Source organism: Cicer arietinum, chromosome 5, assembly GCF_000331145.2.
Source record: "Cicer arietinum cultivar CDC Frontier isolate Library 1 chromosome 5, Cicar.CDCFrontier_v2.0, whole genome shotgun sequence".
Classification (NCBI taxonomy): domain Eukaryota; kingdom Viridiplantae; phylum Streptophyta; class Magnoliopsida; order Fabales; family Fabaceae; genus Cicer; species Cicer arietinum.
Genome location: NC_021164.2, coordinates 5,792,586 through 5,813,375, shown reverse-complemented (window position 1 = coordinate 5,813,375; position 20,790 = coordinate 5,792,586). Strand labels below are relative to the sequence as shown.

Sequence of the window (20,790 nt, the reverse complement as noted above, 5' to 3'; positions counted from 1 at the left end):
TAAACATAAACTTCAAATACATTTTACCGCAACATAAATGTACTAAACTTATTTTTGTCCAATTAGGATTTTTAACCGATCTTGTGCATCCAATAAGTTTATTTGTGTCATTGGACGAACATTTAGGTCATTTTCTTCCTCCTTGGCTTATTCTTGTCCAATTAGGGTTTTTAATCAATCTTGTGCATCTAATAATCTAATAAGTTAATTTGTGTCACTGGATGACATTTATTTTCGTCCTCCTTGGGCTTATTCTTGTCCAATTAGGGTTTTTAACCAATCTTGTGCATCCAATCCAATAAGTTCATTTGTGTCATACATTTAGGTCATTTTCGTCCTCCCTAGGCTTATTCTTGTCCAATTAGGCTTTTTAACCAATCTTGTGCATAAGGTCATTGGATGAAGGTCATTCTCGCCTCCCTAGGCTTATTCTTGTCAGAGTTTTTAACCAATCTTGTGCACGTCCAAGTTCGAGAGCCTGCTCATTCAAATTACACAGATCCATTGACAACCCTAAATTATACATCAGATTACACCTGGTGGTTCTCTGATAAAAGAAGTTGCAGACAAATACCTGAAATTTTGTTAAGCCATAGAAGCAACGAAAACCTTCGACTGTTTGAAATAGATGAGGGGAAGAGATGTTACAATTTGCCAACAATTAAGGATCAAGTGTATTTGATAAGGGGCACGTTTCCATTTGATAGTTTAAATTCTTCCTTTTATGTTTCAATTGGGGTAACACAACTAGGTGAAGTACGATCGTCTAGGCTCGAGGACTTGGAAATTGAGGGAGTTTTCAGAGCCACCAAAGACTACATAGACTTCTGCTTATTGAAGGAAGAGGTCAATCCCTTCATTTCTCAGCTTGAATTAAGGCCATTACCTGAAGAATACCTACATGGTTTCTCTACCGGTGTTCTAAAACTGATAAGCAGAAATAATCTTTGTGGCACAAAAGATGACATCAGGTATGTGATTTACTTTATTTTTGAGGTAGATTCCACCACCATTTGACATAGTTTCAGTAAACCTACATGGCTTAGAGGTTATCTGTATTTCTATATCCTAACATTATCACTATTTAATTTTTATGGAAGCATCATACTCATGAGCAGAGTAGATATTAAATAAAAATCAACATCTATGTAAGGGATTATAATTGCAATTCATGTTATATCAAACATGTTTTAGACTAAAAGAATTTAAGCAGAATGATGCATTAATCTTTTTGACAAGTACACGACATAACCTATGCTTCACGTTATAGAATTATAGAAACTATACAAAGAACTAAAATGTGTGTTCACTTTTATATTAACTTTATGATGCATTGAGATGCACCTGAATTTAAATAACAAATAGAGAAGCAAGAATCCAGAACAATTCAGTATAATGTGCAACTCACAAGTCACAAGAATTAACTATTGCCAATTCAGATTGGATATCATAAGTGGCGAAAACTTCAAAGAGAAGGATCTCAATCTAGTGAAGCCTTAGTTTTCTATTGAAATGATTTGTGCTTGTTTAGTCAGCAACATTCTTTTGTTGCTTTGATGCCATGGATTAAGTACATGGACAGAAAGGTCTCATAATATCAGTATCTATCAATTTTAGGTTCCCAGTTGACCAAAATGATAGAATCTGGAAAGCAACTTCAAGTCCATCATCTGCTCTTCCACTGTCATTCAATGTCAGCAATGTTGAGCTCAAAGGCAATGTGACACCTCCTTTACAAGTCTTACAAACAGCTCTTAATCACTCTGAGCGATTGGAGTTTGTCCACGATGGGCTTGAGACAGAGGATTATGAATACTCGGTGTTTCTCTACTTCCTTGAATTAGATAGCACTCTCAAAGAAGGCCAAAGGGTGTTTGACATCTATCTAAATAATGAGATTAAAAAGGAGAGGTTTGATGTATTGGATGGAGGGTCCAAATACAGTTACACAGTCTTGAACATTTCAGCGAAAGGATCGCTCAATATAACCTTGGTCAAGGCATCTGGATCTAACTTTGGACCCCTTTTGAATGCCTATGAGATCCTACAGGCACGATCGTGGATTGAAGAGACCAACCAAACAGATGGTAAGTGTACATTTAGATGTTTTACATTCCATTTCCTTATTTATTTATCCACTAAGATTACCATACTGATCAGTATTGTGAAATAGAATCTATAACGGCGCTATAACTTGTAGTGCAGTGGAATTTTAAAAAACCGCTATTATTCTGCGATACACGATTTAATACAAAATCATGTCGAATAGCGGCTATAACAACATAACATTGTAGCGTATCAAAATTTGAACAAACCTCTATTTTCTGCTATCCGCGATTGACAACACTAATATGAATGAATTTTACTTACATTTTAACCGGTCTCCTTCTCCCTCTTACACAAACACTTGATTTTCTCTTCAGTGGAAGTTATTCAGAAGATAAGAGAAAAACTGCTGCTACAAAACCAAGACAATGGAGCATTTGAGAGTTGGACTGGAGATCCTTGTATGCTTTTCCCCTGGAAAGGTATAGCATGTGATGGTTCAAATGGTTCATCTCTTATCACTAAGTTGTAAGTCCTTCCACTCTTGAATGCATCCATACATGCTTATGAATTATTGCTATTTTTCTCCAAGGTGTTCATAAATTATCTGCATTTTCCTTTTCTGATTTCCTCCAGGGATCTTTCCTCCAATAATCTCAGAGGAACAATTCCGTCCAGTGTCACTGAGTTGACCAATTTACAAATATTGTACTGCTTCCGAATCTTTCTCATTTTAAAAACTTCTACATTATTTTTAGTGGGAAACAGTGGACTGTTTTTACACTTTATTATGTAATAATGTAATAACAATTTTGTTATGCACAGGAACCTGAGCCACAACCATTTTGATGGTTATATTCCCTTGTTTCCACCATCTTCCTCGTTGACATCAGTGTAATTGTTTACCCTTTCTCATTTTAACAATGATCTAGGATGATAGTGTATGAGTTAATAGCCTTTCTATTATCGTTGTAAATGTTAACATAAACACGCACAGACATGCTATAGAAATAAAATACGATCAACTAAGTAAATATATAGTCTAAGTCTAACTCATGCAATTTCAAGAAATCCTTATCACCAAAAACTGGTCCTGGTAGCACAAAGATTTATGAAAAATTCTTTCTACATGGCAACAAGAACTAAACTTAAACTTTATGCAGATGGATGGCAACAAATTGCATGACTTAATAAATAACTCAAGGATGCATGAAAGTGTAGTTTGTTACATGGATTGAGTGTCCTATACACATTTTACATGAATGCTAGCACTAAACTAAAATAATCCTACACACTTGAACATTTATCCTAATTAATATAACATCATGTCGGTAACATAAGGTAGACACTAGACAGTCTCAATGCAACGTTTGTTCTCTATAATAACAGTGCATTTTAATCCTAAGATTTTATAAATAATCCTAGAGAAATATGCTTTCACATTATATTGCATATATTGCTCAATTTATTTCTTCCTTCACTTGATTCCAATAATAGAGAAATTTCCTTCTGTTATTAGTGTCATTAAGAAATTACCAATGAAACTTTTGAAATGTTTGATTTACATTTATGGAGCAGAGACCTGAGCTACAATGATCTTTCAGGACAGCTTCCGGAGTCCATTATCTCACTGCCGCATTTAAAATCATTGTAAGTTTTACATGTTGGCATTCTACTTCATCTATACCAGGAAGCTATTTTCAATCATTGTATATTTTTAATATACCTGATTTATTCATCTTGTATATTTGATTTACATCCAGATATTTTGGCTGCAATCAACCCATGAGCGATGAAGATACAGCAAAGTTGAACAGTTCACTAATCAATACAGAGTATGAAGTATTCTCTTATGCATAGTAATATAAGTTTTAAAATAAAATATATCAAGATTTATTTGTTACTTTTTCCACATTAATATATCAGTTATGGAAGATGCAAAGCAAAAAAACCCAAATTTGGACAAGTTTTGGTGATTGGAGCTATTATTACAAGTGGATCACTTTTGCTTACTTTCGCTGTTGGAATTCTTTTTTTTTGCCGTTATAGACACAAGTCAATTCCTTTGGAAGGATTTGGTGGAAAGACCTACCCAATGGCAACAAGTAGGAACATTATCTTCTATAATCCTCTGTATCCTATCTGTATCTGCATTCTAAAGTAACATATTTGCTGTTTAGACTAATAAACAACAATTATAGTCACATCACTGTATATAGACAATCTTAGATCACAAGATCAAATCTCAAAGTGTTCTTTAACATAGTGCATTGATTAAAATACAGAAATTATATTTTTATTTACTTCTACAAACTTGGAAGATAAATAACGACGAGCTTCTTCTGTTATGCAGGTTTAAGGAGTCTTACATCTTTAAATCAATTTTTCTTTTACAGATTTATTTGTAATTTATACACATAACTGAAGCAAATATAGTCTAAAACTAGCATTTCAGTCAGGAGTTGCACATAATGTTCTACATATTAATGAAATGTGGGAAAAATATATTAAAAAATTAACATCCTGTGAAAATTCCTAGATAGATGGCTACGAACAATTTTACATTACATTTTGCACACCAAGTAACTAATATCAATTGACAAAAGAATTATTATGATTGTAGTAGATGATATTAGTTTGTGTAGACGACCATTGTTATCACTATGTGTTTTATTCTGTATGATGGAAGTGGTGATTTTAACATGTAAGGTTTGGCTTAATCTTAATTGCATATATGACATTCTTCAACAAATACACGCAGATGTAATTTTCTCTTTGCCAAGCAAAGACGATTTCTTCATAAAGTCGGTCTCAGTTAAACCATTCACTTTGGAGTTTCTAGAGCTGGCAACAGTGAGGTACAAAACTTTGATAGGTGAAGGAGGTTTTGGCTCTGTTTACCGGGGCACTCTAGACGATGGTCAGGAAGTGGCAGTAAAAGTCCGTTCAGCAACATCAACTCAGGGAACCCGAGAATTTGATAATGAGGTATATAATATATTATGCATGATTAATTTATTAAATGTATCAAAATTCCCACAAGATGTTCCTAATTTAAAGTTAGGTCGTTTTAACAAATGGTTAAGGAAATGTAAATTATTCATTGAAAAGTGTTGGATTTAATGCATTGACAATGCTTAATGCAACACATTTTAAGGAACAGTTTCTATTTTTTGAATTCTTAACAAGTGCTATGAGGAAATTAGGGTAGCACTTGCCTTACTAGTTTTAGGCTGCATAAAATAATGAAAATCTAGTGTTTACATAATCTGACACATGCCAATTAACTGCTCAAGAATATAAAGTTTCCTCTCTTTGATGCATCATGCAGCTAAACCTACTTTCAGCAATACAACATGAGAACCTGGTGCCTCTTCTTGGTTACTGTAATGAAAATGATCAACAAATTCTTGTGTATCCTTTCATGTCCAATGGCTCTTTGCTAGATAGACTATATGGTAAATATCCCACAATTCATTCAGCTGATATGTTTTAATACAGAGTAATTCTGAAATTCAACTTGACAACAGGGGAACCAGCAAAGAGAAAAATATTAGACTGGCCAACTAGACTCTCTATTGCTCTAGGTGCAGCTCGAGGTACGTAATACAATGTTTTATTTTTACAAAGTTGTACCTAGGTACTGAGAAATAAGCTTGCCTCATATCAGGAAGGATAAAGCATGAAGTTGTATGTAAACATAGATGAAAGAATAAAACTAATTCAAATGAACAGTGAAAAAGATGAAACATATACAATGGCTATGCCTTGCCACAGGCGTAGACACTTGAATAAGAATGTACGAGGCATATTGTCATCTCTAATGAACAAATAAACTGGAGCAAATCACATGCAAAATGATGAGGGCCTATTGATTGACATTTGATTTGACAGTAATGGACTGATGGTCGATCATATTGACTTTTTGTGATTAGAATGATATTGTAAAGATATTAATTAGATATGGAATACTAAAATAATATGACATATCATAAACTTTTGATAAGCACGTCCATGTCTCAACTTCACTATTTTCTGATTGAGCAGGTTTGGCATATCTTCACACATTTCATGGACGTTCTGTAATACACAGGGACGTAAAATCGAGCAATATACTTCTGGATCATAGCATGTGTGCTAAGGTTGCAGATTTTGGTTTCTCAAAATATGCTCCTCAGGAAGGAGACAGTTATGTTTCCCTTGAAGTAAGAGGAACCGCAGGGTATCTGGATCCTGAGTAAGTGAACTTCTAAAATTTTCTTAATCTGAACTTCTCACTTTGAGCAAAATATTTATTACATTTCTCAAACAAAGGATTCTTGGAACCCTCTGAAAAGAAAAACACTCAGGAAAAAAAGTCGCATATAAAAATGACTCCCTGGATTCTCCTATTATTTTCTGCATTCTGTGTTTGTTTCATGGAGGCTCTATCAGTCAGAGATTAGAGAGAGTAAACAAATGTTTATTATATTTCCATTTTGAAGTGTATATTTATATTTATTTATAAACATATAGAAACTAAACTGAGGATATCGGTAAATACAAATATTTAGGGAAAGTTATCTACACGCATCCAAAAGAGATGAAGAAGAATCTCACACTCCTAATCCTATATGTTTCATGTGTTCCACAATGCAACCATGACATGAAAAAGTTTCAGAATAGCTGATATTTATCCCTATGCAGGTACTACAAAACTCAGCAACTATCTGAAAAGAGTGATGTTTTCAGCTTTGGCGTGGTTCTACTTGAAATTGTAAGCGGCCGAGAACCTCTAAACATAAAGAGACCACGGATTGAATGGAGCTTGGTTGAATGGGTACGATCCATGTCTCTTTATTATTTTCAATCCTATGTAGTTATATTTTAATACATAATAAGAAATAAATATGTATGCAGGCCAAACCATACATAAGAGCATCAAAGGTGGAAGAAATTGTAGATCCTGGGATCAAGGGAGGATATCATGCAGAGGCATTATGGAGAGTGGTGGAAGTAGCACTGCAATGTCTTGAACCCTTCTCAGCATATAGGCCGTGTATGGTTGATATAGTTCGCGAGTTGGAGGATGCTCTCATCATCGAAAACAATGCATCTGAATACATGAAGTCAATCGACAGCCTTGGAGGATCCAACCGCTAATTTTTTAAACCACCATTAAATTCATATAATTAATTTTGTATAATATTTTTTTAATTAATAAATTAAATCAATTAATTTAATAATTATCAAATTAATATTAATTATTAATTTAATCAATTAATTTAATAATTATTGAATCAATATTAATTTTAGATACGATGATTTTTTACTAAGTACAAAAAAAAACATAACAGTTTTTTTAGTAAGTAAAAATTTATTTTTTAAAATATCTAAAACGATTGTTTTAGTATCATTTTTCTTAGTTGAATTTAAAATATAATGTGTGACTTCATTAAACAATAATGATACATGTAAAAAGATGTTTCTGGTAATCATGTTATATTTTTAATATTTTTTGTACTTTAAAAAATTATAATTAAATAATTCCTTTCCAAAAAATTTTAATTTTTTGTGGGAAGTGTTATTTAATTATTGACAACGTCCCTGTAAAATTTCAAGAAAAAATTCCAAGTCTAGGTACCTCAACTCGAAGATGTGCCCCTTCTATAATTTTTTTAAAAATCACCGTTTGTCAAAAAATTCCAATTTTTTTATGGATATTAGTATTGTGTTGATGAACATTCGTGCAAAATTTCATGAAAAAATTCGAAGTCTAGGTCCCTCAAAAGTGGTTTTCCTCCTATAGCCAAAAAAGGGCTCTCTTTCTGCAAAACTGGAAAAAACACTTCAGACATATATTGGGGAGGGTATGTGTGCTCCTGGCGTGGGCCAGATTTTAGGCCTGCGCCAGGACAAAAAAAAAAATTGAAGGATGTGGGCATGATAAGGCAAATGATGGCTTGTGAATTGACGGACGGTGTAGCAAAATAAAAAATTTGGCTCGAATGTGCAAAACCACCACACGCGCGAGCACCACGACCACGACTACGAAGTAGGCGTGGATGGGGACCGAGCACATGTTGGCTTGCTAGATGTGGGGCGTAACAACGGAATCCAAATTTTCAATCGGATGTGGGTAAAACAACACACGCGCGACGACTACGACTAAGACATGGATGTGGCGCGCGCGCGTGTGTTGGCTTGCTAGATGTGGGGCGGAGCAACGAAATCCAAATTTTTCAATCGGATGTGGGTAAATAAACACGCGCGCGACGACTACGACTACGACTAAGAAGTGGACGTGGCGCGCGCGCGTGTTGGCTTGCTAGTTGAGTGCCGTAGCAACGGAATCAATTTTTTCAACCGGTCACCAGTCACGAGTCGCGACTCACGAGCCCCCAGTCACCAGTCCCCAGTCACGAGTCGCGACTCACGAGCCCCTAGTCACGAGTCACTTAGTAACGCAATCCAAATTTTGTTTTCAATGAAATTTTTGATGTCCATGTTATGTGTTTTATGATGCAAGTCCCATGATAAATTTTAATCATAATTATGTTTTTAATTTTTTTAATATTTTTAAATTATATTTTTAATATTTTCTGCACTTTAAAAAATTATAATTAACCCCAGTCACAGTCCCCAGTCACCAGTCACCAATCGCGATTCACGAGCCCCCAATCACCAGTCCCCAGTCACCAGTAACGAGTCGCGATTCACGAGCCCCCAGTCACCAGTCCCCAGTCCTGAGTCGCGATTCACCAGCCCCCAGTAACCAGCCCCCAGTCACCAGTCACGGGTCGCGATTTACGAGCCCCTAGTCACGAGTCACTAAGTAACGCAATCCAAACTTTGTTTTCAATGAAATTTTTGATGTCAATGTCATGTGTTTTGTGATGCAAGTCCCATGATAAATTTTAATCAAAATTAAATTTTTAATTTTTTAATAATATTTTTAATATTTTCTGCACTTTAAAAAATTATAATTAAATAATCCCTTTCCAGAAAATTCCAATTTTTTGTGGGAAGTGTTATTTAATTATTGACAACGTCCCTGTAAAATTTCAATAAGACTAGGTACCTCAACTAGAAAATGTGCCCCTAATAAATTTTTTTTAAAATTCACCGTTTGTCAACAAATTCCAATTTTTTTTGAGGATCACCATCTTATTTAATTGTAAGTAACTATTTGATCTTTAATATCTTAAAACGAAAACAACATAATCATTTTTTTTACATAAACTTAGAACTCAATAAATTCATTATCAATTTTAAGAAAATTCATGTTTATCAAATCCATTATCCTAATATTTAAATAAATTTATATTTTTATCTCCAACACCATGATTTTAAGATGGTGATGTCTAATAATTGAGAGATAGAAGATCCATGCTATTGCACAATGTTTAATTATACTAAAAATGATATGTTAATTTTAAAATAAAAAAAATTAAAATCTATATTTCTTTTAATTTTTGAAAAAATAAATTGTTAAGTTAATTAAATTAAAAAATTTATAAAAACTACTTTTTAATTTTAAAAAAATTATTTTTTGAATTAAATAAAAAAATTTATTTTTTAAATTAAATAAAAATAAACTCAAAACATATTTTAATTTTAAAATTATTTTTTAAAATAATCATAAGCAAAAGCCCCCGTCATAATAAACCCAGTGAAGGCAACCTTGTTACGTGTTCCTTCTTCAGTACTGTACTTCTTCTTCCTTCATCTCTCCGCGTTGTAAGTTCTTCTTCCCTCTTCTTAGTACTTCCTTCTTCCCTCTTCTCTCCTTCATAACAATCTTCTTCCCTACATAAACTCATATCTCACACTACTACCTTGTGTCATGACGAGGAACAAAAATGTATACTTTGTTTGTGTTGCATTGTTTGTGTTTATGGTGTTAGCTGATAATTTTAAGCCTACAAACGAAATACTCTTAAATTGTGGTGGCGCTAGTTTGGATCTTGATGGCCGTTCATGGTCCACTGATCGTGCCTCGAATTTTGGTACTGGAAAATCCACCATGTCAGAGGTTGCAATTAATGACCCTGCAGTCCCTCAAATTCCCTTCATGACGGCGCGGATTTTCGAATCACCATATACCTATAGTTTTCCGGTGGCTTCTGGTTGGATTTTCCTCAGGTTATATTTTTATGCGGCTTCTTATCCGGGTCTTAATATATCAGATGCCCGATTTGGCGTGACATCCCAATCCTACACCTTGCTTACGAACTTCAGTGTTCTTGAGACCACTTTGGGTTCAAAAGATCATTATGTTGTGAAGGAATATTCCATCCACATTGGTGGAGTTACATTGAACGTAACTTTTACTCCATCTACCACTACAATTAATGCATATGCATTTGTCAATGGGATTGAGGTCATGTCGATGCCTAATATTTATACTTCCACTGATGATGATGTCCATGTGATTGTTGGTATTAGAAGTGTCTTCACCATTGACAACAGAGCTGCACTTGAGAATGTGTATAGGTTAAATGTAGGTGGGAGTAATATTTCGGGTTCTCGTGATACTGGCATGTTTAGGTCTTGGAGTGTTGACGCGTCTTTCATATTAGGAACTGCATTTGGAGCTGTGAATGGTGGTATAGATGTGAATATTGAGTGTCCTCCAGGAACACCGTCTTATATTGCTCCGACTATTGTTTTCTCGTCGGCCAGATTGATGGGTCCAAACGCCAATATCAACTTGAGTTACAACTTGACTTGGACATTCTCAATTGATTATGGGTTTGCCTATCTTGAGACTTCACTTTTGTGAGGGCACCACGATGATAACCAAAGTTAATCAAAGAGTATTCAAAGTATTCCTCGCTAATCAAAGTGCTTTTAATAAGGCTGATGTTATTGCCTGGGCAAGTACTTTTAACCTTCCACATAAACTTATCCTAATATTTAATTGTAAGTAACATTGTTCACCATCTTATTTAATTGTAAGTAACTATTTGATCTTTAATATCTTAAAACGAAAACAACATAATCATTTTTTTACATAAACTTAGAACTCAATAAATTCATTATTAATTTTAAGAAAATTCATGTTTATCAAATCCATTATCCTAATATTTAAATAAATTTATATTTTTATCTCCAACAACATGATTTAAGATGGTGATGTCTAATAATTGAGAGATAGAAGATCCATGCTATTGAACAATGTTTAATTATACTAATAATGATATGTTAATTTTAAAATAAAAAAAAATTAAAATCTATATTTCTTTTAATTTTAGAAAAATTAAATTGTTACGTTAATTAAATTAAAAAATTTATAAAAACTACTTTTTAATTTTAAAAAAATTAATTTTGAATTAAATAAAAAAATTTATTTTTTAAATTAAATAAAAATAAACTCAAAACATATTTTAATTTTAAATTTTTTTTAAAAATAATCATAAGCAAAAGCCCCTGTCATAATAAATCTAGTAAAGGCAACCTTGTTACGTGTTCCTTGTTCCCCGCGCTCATAATAAACCTAGTAAAGGCAACCTTGTTACGTGTTCCTTGTTCCCCGCGCAGTACTGTACTTCTTCTCCCTTCATCTCTCAGCGGTTTACTTTCTTCTTCTTTCTTCTTAGTACTTCCTTCTTCTCTCTTCTCTCCTTCATAACAATCTTCTTCCGTAATCATAACCATAAACTCCTACTTCACACCACCACCTTGTGTGATGACGAGGAACACAAATGTATACTTTGTTTGTGTTGCATTGTTTGTGTTTATGGTGTTAGCTGAAGATTTTAAGCCTACAGACGAAATACTCTTAAATTGTGGTGGCCCTATTCTTAGTTTGGATCTTGATGGCCGTTCATGGTCCACTGATCGTGGCTCGAATTTTGGTTCTGGAAAATCCACCATGTCAAAGGTTGCAACTAATGATCATGCAGTCCCTCAAGTTCCCTTCATGACGGCGCGGATTTTCGAATCAGCATATACCTATAGTTTTCTGGTGGCTTCTGGTTGGATTTTCCTCAGGTTATATTTTTATCCGACTTCTTATTCGGGTCTTAATATATCAGATGCCCGATTTGGCGTGACATCCCAATCCTACATCTTGCGTAGGAACTTCAGTGTTCTTGAGACCAGTTTGGGTTCAAAGGATCATTATTATGTGAAGGAATATTCCATCCACATTGATGGAGGTACATTGAAAGTAACTTTTACTCCATCTACCACTGCAATTAATGCATATGCATTTGTCAATGGGATTGAGGTCATATCGATGCCTAATATTTATACTTCCACTTATGATGATGTCCATGTGATTGTTGGTATTAGAAGCGTCTTCACCATTGACAACAGAACTGCACTTGAGAATGTTTATAGGTTAAATGTGGGTGGGAGTAATATTTCGGGTTCTCGTGATACTGGCATGTTTAGGTCTTGGAGTGCTGACGAGTATTTCATACTAGGAACTGCATTTGGAGCTGTGAATGGTGGTATAGAAGTGAATATTGAGTATCCTCCAGGAAGACCGTCTTATATTGCTCCGACTATTGTTTTCTCGTTGGCCAGATCGAAGGGTCCAAACGCCAATATCAACTTGAGTTACAACTTGACTTGGATATTCTCAATTGATTCTAGGTTTGCCCATCTTGTGAGACTTCACTTTTGTGAGGGCACCACGGTGATAACCAAAGTTAATCAAAGAGCATTCAAAATATTCCTCGCTAATCAAAGTGCTTTTAATACGGCTGATGTTATTGCCTGGGCAAGTACTTTTAAACTTCCACATAAACTTATCCTAATATTTAATTGTAAGTAACATTGTTCACCATCTTGTTTAATTGTAAGTAACTATTTGATCTTTAATATCTTAAAACGAAAACAACATAATCATTTTTTTTACATAAACTTATAACTCAATAAATTCATTATCAATTTTAAGAAAATTCATGTTTATCAAATCCATTATCCTAATATTTAAATAAATTTATATTTTTATCTCCAACAACATGATTTAAGATGGTGATGTATAATAATTGAGAGATAGATGATCTATGCTATTGAACAATGTATAATTACACTAATAATGATATGTTAATTTTAAAATAAAATAAAAATTAAAATCTATATTTCTTTTAATTTTAGAAAAAATAAATTGTTACGTTAATTAAATTAAAAAATTTATAAAAACTACTTTTTAATATTAAAAAAATTATTTTTTGAATTAAATTAAAAAAATTACTTTTTAAATTAATTAAAAATAAACTCAAAACATATTTTAATTTTAAAATTATTTTTTAAAATAATCATAAGCAAAACCCCCGTCATAATAAACCCAGTGAAGGCAACCTTGTTACGTGTTCCTTCCTCCCTGCGCAGTATTGTACTTCTTCTTCCTTCATCTCTCCGCGTTGTACTTTCTTCTTCCCTCTTCTTAGTACTTCCTTCTTCCCTCTTCTCTCATTCCCTAATCGTAACCATAAACTCCTACTTCACACCACCACCTTGTGTGATGACGAGGAACACAAATGTATACTTTGTTTGTGTTTATGGTGTTAGCTGAAGATTTTAAGTCTACAGACGAAATACTCTTAAATTGTGGTGGCCCTATTCTTAGTTTGGATCTTGATGGCCGTTCATGGTCCACTGATCGTGGCTCGAATTTTGGTTCTGGAAAATCCACCATGTTAGAGGTTGCAACTAATGACCCTGCAGTTAGGGGTGGGAATAGGCCAGGCCAGACCAGACTTTGAAAGGCCTGAGCCTGGCCTATGATGAATTTTTTAGGCCTAAGCCTGGCCTACGGTCTATGATAGGCTTTTTTTTCGACCTATCATGGGCTACGGCCTATCATGGCCTGGCCTGTAAGCCTATTTAAAAGCCTTATTCACACTAAAAATAATTTTTCTAACAAAATAATTTAAAAAATATATAAAACAAACACCCTTTAAACCCTAAAAATGAATTTTGGTTTAAAAGAATAAATTTTTTATTAAAACAAACGAACCTATTATTATCTCTCAAACAAATGGTCTTAAACAAACTCAGATTATTACCTCTAAACAATTATCTATAGCTACATGATGCTCTACACATATCAATTTATATGTTTCTCCATATACCAATACTAATGTGTATATGTATATATATATTAAATAAAAAAATGATTTTTCTAACAAAATAATTTTTTAAAAATATGAAACAAATACATTTTAAACCCTAAAAAATAGTTTTTGATTTAAAAGAACAAATTTTTTATTGAAACAAACGCACCTATTATTATCTCTCAAACAACTCAGAATATTACCTCTAAACAAATCCTCTCAAACAACTCGGAATATTACCTCTCAAACAAACTCATATTCAGTAATAACAAACAATAAGAATTTCTATATTTATATACTAATAATATATATAAAGATAACAAATAAATAGTATTGGCTTTTATAAAATATAAATTACAAATAAATAATATCGGTTTTTATAAAAAATATGTTGTTTTCATACATGTTTGTTGGAGTGAGTGCAATCGAAATTAGAAGAACAAAAAATAGAGAATGAAATACATATAAAATATATATAGGCCGGCCTGCCAGGCCTAATAGGTTTTTTTACAAGCCTGAGCCTGGCCTATTTACATAAGTAGGCTTTAAAAACAGCCTGAGCCTGACCTTTTTATTAAACAGGCCAGGCCAGGCCAGACCATAGGCCCCTGTCGGACGGCCTAGCCTATTCCCATCCCTACCTGCAGTCCCTCAAGTTCCCTTCATGACGGCGCGGATTTTCGAATCACCATATACCTATAGTTTTCCGGTGGCTTCTGGTTGGATTTTCCTCAGGTTATATTTTTATCCGGCTTCTTATTCGGGTCTTAATATATCAGAGGCCCGATTTGGCGTGACATCCCAATCCTACACCTTGCTTAGGAACTTCCGTGTTCTTAAGACCACTTTGGGTTCAAAGGATCATTATGTTGTGAAGGAATATTCCATCCACATCGATGGAGGTACATTGAACGTAACTTTTACTCCATCTACCACTGCAATTAATGCATATGCATTTTCCAATGGGATTGAGGTCAGGTCGATGCCTAATATTTATACTTCCACTGATGATGATGTCCATGTGATTGTTGGTATTAAAAGTGTCTTCACCATTGACAATAGAACTGCACTTGAGAATGTTTATAGGTTAAATGTGAGTGGGAGTAATATTCTGGGTTCTCGTGATACTGGCATGTTTAGGTCTTGGAGTGCTGACGCGTCTTTCATATTCGGAACTGCATTTGGAGATGTGAATGGTGGTATAGAAGTGAATATTGAGTATCCTCCAGGAACACCGTCTTATATTGCTCCGACTATTGTTTTCTCGTCGCCCAGATCGATGTATCCAAACGCCAATATCAACTTGAGTTACAACTTGACTTGGACATTCTCAATTGATTCTGGGTTTGCCTATCTTGTGAGACTTCACTTTTGTGAGGGCACCACGGTGATAACCAAAGTTAATCAAAGAGTATTCAAAATATTCCTCGCTAATCAAAGTGCTTTTAATACGGCTGATGTTATTGCCTGGGCAAGTACTTTTAACCTTCCACATAAACTTATCCTAATATTTAATTGCAAGTAATATTGTTCACCATCTTATTTAATTGTAACTAACTATTTGATCTTTAATATCTTAAAACGAAAACAACATAATCATTTTTTTACAGAAACTTAGAACTCAATAAATTCATTATCAATTTTAAGAAAATTCATGTTTATCAAATCCATTATCCTAATATTTAAATAAATTTATATTTTTATCTCCAACAACATGATTGAAGATGGTGATGTCTAATAATTGAGAGATAGAAGATCCATGCTATTGAACAATGTTTAATTATACTAATAATGATATGTTAATTTTAAAATAAAAAAAAATTAAAATCTATATTTCTTTTAATTTTAGAAAAAATAAATTGTTACGTTAATTAAATTAAAAAATTTATAAAAACTACTTTTTAATTTTAAAAAAATTATTTTTTGAATTAAATAAAAAAATTATTTTTTAAATTAAATAAAAATAAACTCAAAACATATTTTAATTTTAAAATTATGTTTTAAAATAATCATAACCAAAAGCCCGTGTCATAATAAACCCAATGAAGGCAACCTTGTTACGTGTTCCTTCTTCTCCGCGCAGTACGGTACTTCTTCTTCCTTCATCTCTCCGCGTTGTACTTTCTTCTTCCCTCTTCTTAGTACTTCCTTTTTCCCTCTTCTCTCCTTCATAACAATCTTCTTCCCTACTCATAACCATAAACTCCTACTTCACACCACCACCTTGTGTGACGACGAGAACACAAATGTATACTTTGTTTGTGTTGCATTGTTTGTGTTTATGGTGTTAGCTGAAGATTTTAAGCCTACAGACGAAATACTCTTAAATTGTGGTGGCCCTATTCTTAGTTTGGATCTTGATGGCCGTTATGGTCCACTGATCGTGGCTCGAAATTTGGTTCTGGAAAATCCACCATGTCAGAGGTTGCAACTAATGACCCTGCAGTCCCTCAAGTTCCCTTCATGACGGCGCGGATTTTCGAATCACCATATACCTATAGTTTTCCGGTGGCTTCTGGTTGGATTTTCCTCAGGTTATATTTTTATCCGGCTTCTTATTCGGGTCTTAATATATCAGATGCCCGATTTGGCGTGACATCCCAATCCTACACCTTGCTTAGGAACTTCAGTGTTCTTGAGACCACTTTGGGTTCAAAAGATCATTATGTTGTGAAGGAATATTGCATCCACATTGATGGAGGTACATTGAACGTAACTTTTATTCCATCTACCACTGCAATTAATGCATATGCATTTGTCAATGGGATTGAGGTCATGTCGATGCCTAATATTTATACATGATGTCCATGTGATTGTTGGTATTAGAAGTGTCTTCACCATTGACAACAGATTTGCACTTGAGAATGTTTATAGGTTAAATGCGGGTGTGAGTAATATTCCGGGTTCTCGTGATACTTGCATGTTTAGGTCTTGGAGTGCTGACACGTCTTTCATACTAGGAACTGCATTTGGAGCTGTGAATGGTGGTATAGAAGTGAATATTGAGTATCCTCCAGAAACACCGTCTTATATTGCTCCGACTATTGTTTTCTCGTCGCCCAGATCGATGGGTCCAAAGGCCAATATCAACTTGAGTTACAACTTGACTTGGACATTCTCAATTGATTTTGGGTTTGCCTATCTAATGAGACTTCACTTTTGTGAGGGCACCACGGTGATAACCAAAGTTAATCAAAGAGTATTCAAAATATTCCTCGCTAATCAAAGTGCTTTTAATACGGCTGATGTTATTGCCTGGGCAAGTACTTTTAACCTTCCACATAAACTTATCCTAATATTTAATTGTAAGTAACATTGTTCACCATCTTATTTAATTGTAAGTAACTATTTGATTTTTAATATCTTATAACAAAAACAACATAATCATTTTTTTACATAAACTTAGAACTCAATAAATTCATTATCAATTTTAAGAAAATTCATGTTTATCAAATCCATTATCCTAATATTTAAATAAATTTATACTTTTATCTCCAACAACATGATTTAAGATGGTGATGTCTAATAATTGAGAGATAGAAGATTCATGCTATTGAACAATGTTTAATTATACTAATAATGATATGTTAATTTTAAAATAAAATAAAAATTAAAATCTATATTTCTTTTAATTTTAGAAAAAATAATTTGTTATGTTAATTAAATTAAATAATTTATAAAAACTACTTTTTAATTTTAAAAAAATTATTTTTTAAATTAAATAAAAATAAACTCAAAACATATTTTAGTTTTAAAATTATTTTTTAAAATAATCATAAGCAAAAGCCGCTGTCATAAAAAACTCAGTGAAGGCAACCTTGTTACGTGTTCCTTCTTCCCCGCGCAGTACTGTACTTCTTCTTCCTTCATCTTTCCGCGTTGTACTTTCTTCTTCCCTCTTCTTAGTACTTCTTTCTTCCCTCTTCTCTCCTTCATAACAATCTTCTTCCCTAATCATAACCATAAACTCCTACTTCACACCACCACCTTGTGTGATGACGAGGAACACAAATGTATACTTTGTTTGTGTTGCATTGTTTGTGTTTATGGTGTTAGCTCAAGATTTTAAGCCTACGGACGAAATACTCTTAAATTGTGGTGGCCCTATTCTTAGTTTGGATCTTGATGGCCGTTCATGGTCCACTGATCGTGGCTCGAATTTTGGTTCTGGAAAATCCATCATGTTAGAGGTTGCAACTAATGACCCTTCAGTCCCTCAAAATCCCTTCATGACGGCGCGTATTTTCGAATCACCATATACCTATAGTTTTCCGGTGGCTTCTAGTTGGATTTTCCTCAGGTTATATTTTTATCCGGCTTCTTATTCGAGTCTTAATATATCAGATGCCCGATTTGGCGTGACATCCCAATCCTACACCTTGTTTAGGAACTTCAGCGTTCTTGAGACCACTTTGGATTCAAAGGATCATTATGTTGTTAAGGAATATTCCATCTACCACTGCAATTAATGCATATGTGTTCATCACATTTTGTCGCCGTAGGCATAGCACAAGTGAAGGACGACCTAGCTGGTTTCCACTTTCGCTTTTCAGTAATTCACCCTCTCCAGCTTTTGCCAATACCAACACAACAAGGAGTTACAGATCCACACTTCCACAAAACCTTTGTCGTCATTTCTCGTTTGCGGAAATGAAGGCTGCTACAAACAACTTTGACGAGACTTTGATTCTCAGTGTGGGAAGATTTGGCAAGGTTTACAAAGGAGAAATTGACGGCGGATCGACTAAAGTCGCAATTAAACGTGTGAATCCACTCTCCAAATAGGGTGAGCACGAATTCCAAACTGAAATTCAAATGCTCTCTAAACTTCGTCACCGCCACCTTGTTTCGTTGATTGGATACTGTGAAGAGAACACTGAAATGATCCTTGTCTATGATCACATGGCATATGGAACACTCAGAGAGCATCTAGACAAGACACAGAAACCTCCACTACCGTGGAAGCAAAGGCTTGAGATATGCATTGGAGCTGCTCAGGGTTTGCACTATCTTCACACCGGCGCTGAACGCACTATCATCCACCGTGACGTGAAAACAACAAACATTTTACTAGATGAGAAGTGGGTGGCCAAGGTTTCTGATTTCGGATTGTCGAAAACATATCCTTCATTGGATAATACACATGTAACTACTGAGGTAAAAGGTAGTTTCGGGTACTTGGATCCGGAATACTACAAGAGGCAGCAACTGACCGACAAATCCGATGTGTACTCATTTGGTGTGGTTCTATTTGAGATACTATGCGCTCGCCCGGCTTTGAACGTAAAACTAGCTTACGAGGAAATGAATCTAGGTAAATGGGCAGCTCATTGCTACAAAACAGGCATTCTTGACCAAATCAGCGATCCTTATCTGAAGGGCAAGATAGCTCCGGAATGCTTTAAGAAGTTCTCCGAGACCGCGATGAAGTGCGTATCTGACCAAGGCATTGAAAGGCCATCCATGGGGGATGTCTTGTGGAACCTGGAACTTGCTTTGCAGCTTCAGAAAAGTTCAGAAGACACTGCAAATCCAGAAGATAATGCAAATCCAGAAGATAGTGGAAACAGTCTTGGCGGAATACACTGCGAAGAGCCATTGTTTACAGATGTGAAAGGAAAGAAGAAGTTGGATTATGTGACTGATTCTGGAAAATGTGGCGATTCAACGAGTGTTGGAGGTAGAAGCTTGGCTAGAGAAGATTCTCCTCAGGGCTAGTACTATTTTAATTTTAATAAACATATTTCTTTTATAAATAAATGTTACTAAATTAGGATTATCCGTTTGTTTCTTAACCTATAACTTAATTGAAATATGTATTCATGGCGATTTATTACATATAAATACATATATTATTGGCACAAGGTTGTAGTGTTGGCACAAGAGAGAAATTTACATGTGGAAAATTTGCAGTTACTTCCCTTCTAGAATCATGTTGTATTTCGTTTTGGTAGTTTCTTTTTATTTACCAAGCAAGTATTATGCTTTGAATTTTTTTTCAAGTATGAGACATGTAACATGTGAAAGAGAATCTTAGAGCTTTTCATTAGAAAACCGATAAGGTAAAATTATAGTTAGACACTAGTGGATTAGGTTGCTCCCACAGTTATGTTGCTCTTGATTATGAAGCTGAGCTATTAAAAGAGAACACACAAGCATCATTTCAAGCTGCAGGAGATGGATGGTTTACACTTTCAAAAGAGAGGTTTCAGACGGCAGAGATTTTATTCAAGCCACATATTGCTGGAATGTAAGTTTACTTCTTTATATATTTCTTGCAATATGGTTGCGACAAATTAAGTATCTCTGTTTGGTTATATGTTTGGATTCGCTTATGTAAAAATGAGTTGAACAATAAATTTGAGACTTCAAATCAACTGTAGAGGCAAAAGCTTCAAATTCAAACTTCAAGTTACAATCAGTTTTGAATGCAAAATCAATTTTACGGAATACATCCAAACAGATCAAAAATCAATTATTCGCCTCTATAAACGCTTCAATAGTTGTTGTTGTCTACCATATTGTAGTTTAAGCTTATGTTTGACTTATCTGTATAGGCAAGCCATGGGTTTGCACCAGGCCATAGCTGTTTGTATGGAGCATTGTCATTCTGCAGAACTAACGGGCGACTGTGATTGGTACAAGATGGTAGTTTTATCGGGAGGAACTGCATGTTTGCCAAGTTTAGCAAGTA

At 34.3% G+C, this 20,790-nt stretch overlaps 3 protein-coding genes across 3 annotated transcripts; all 3 read left to right on the top strand.

The window, feature by feature from the left end:
- Positions 1-384: 384 nt before the first annotated feature.
- On the top strand, positions 385-7,279 carry LOC101511769 (nodulation receptor kinase-like). The gene is made up of 14 exons (XM_027334998.2): positions 385-971; positions 1,618-2,087; positions 2,424-2,574; positions 2,683-2,754; positions 2,872-2,940; positions 3,625-3,696; positions 3,810-3,881; positions 3,973-4,151; positions 4,808-5,034; positions 5,378-5,504; positions 5,577-5,645; positions 6,094-6,283; positions 6,733-6,865; positions 6,946-7,279. Exons 1-14 carry the CDS (start codon positions 400-402, stop codon positions 7,186-7,188), a joined length of 2,646 nt encoding a protein of 881 aa, XP_027190799.1. The 5' UTR covers positions 385-399; the 3' UTR covers positions 7,189-7,279.
- Positions 7,280-9,871: 2,592 nt separating this feature from the next.
- On the top strand, positions 9,872-10,810 carry LOC140920345 (receptor-like protein kinase FERONIA). Its single transcript, XM_073368602.1, has one exon. It carries the CDS (start codon positions 9,872-9,874, stop codon positions 10,808-10,810), a length of 939 nt encoding a protein of 312 aa, XP_073224703.1.
- A 906-nt stretch (positions 10,811-11,716) lies between these two features.
- LOC101511130 (receptor-like protein kinase FERONIA) lies at positions 11,717-19,961 on the top strand. Its single transcript, XM_073368601.1, is given in 7 exon segments — positions 11,717-11,927; positions 14,738-15,613; positions 16,388-16,520; positions 16,631-16,873; positions 16,923-17,359; positions 18,153-18,396; positions 18,521-19,961. Coding segments are annotated over 7 exon segments (3,438 nt in total). The 3' UTR covers positions 19,815-19,961.
- Positions 19,962-20,790: the final 829 nt, after the last annotated feature.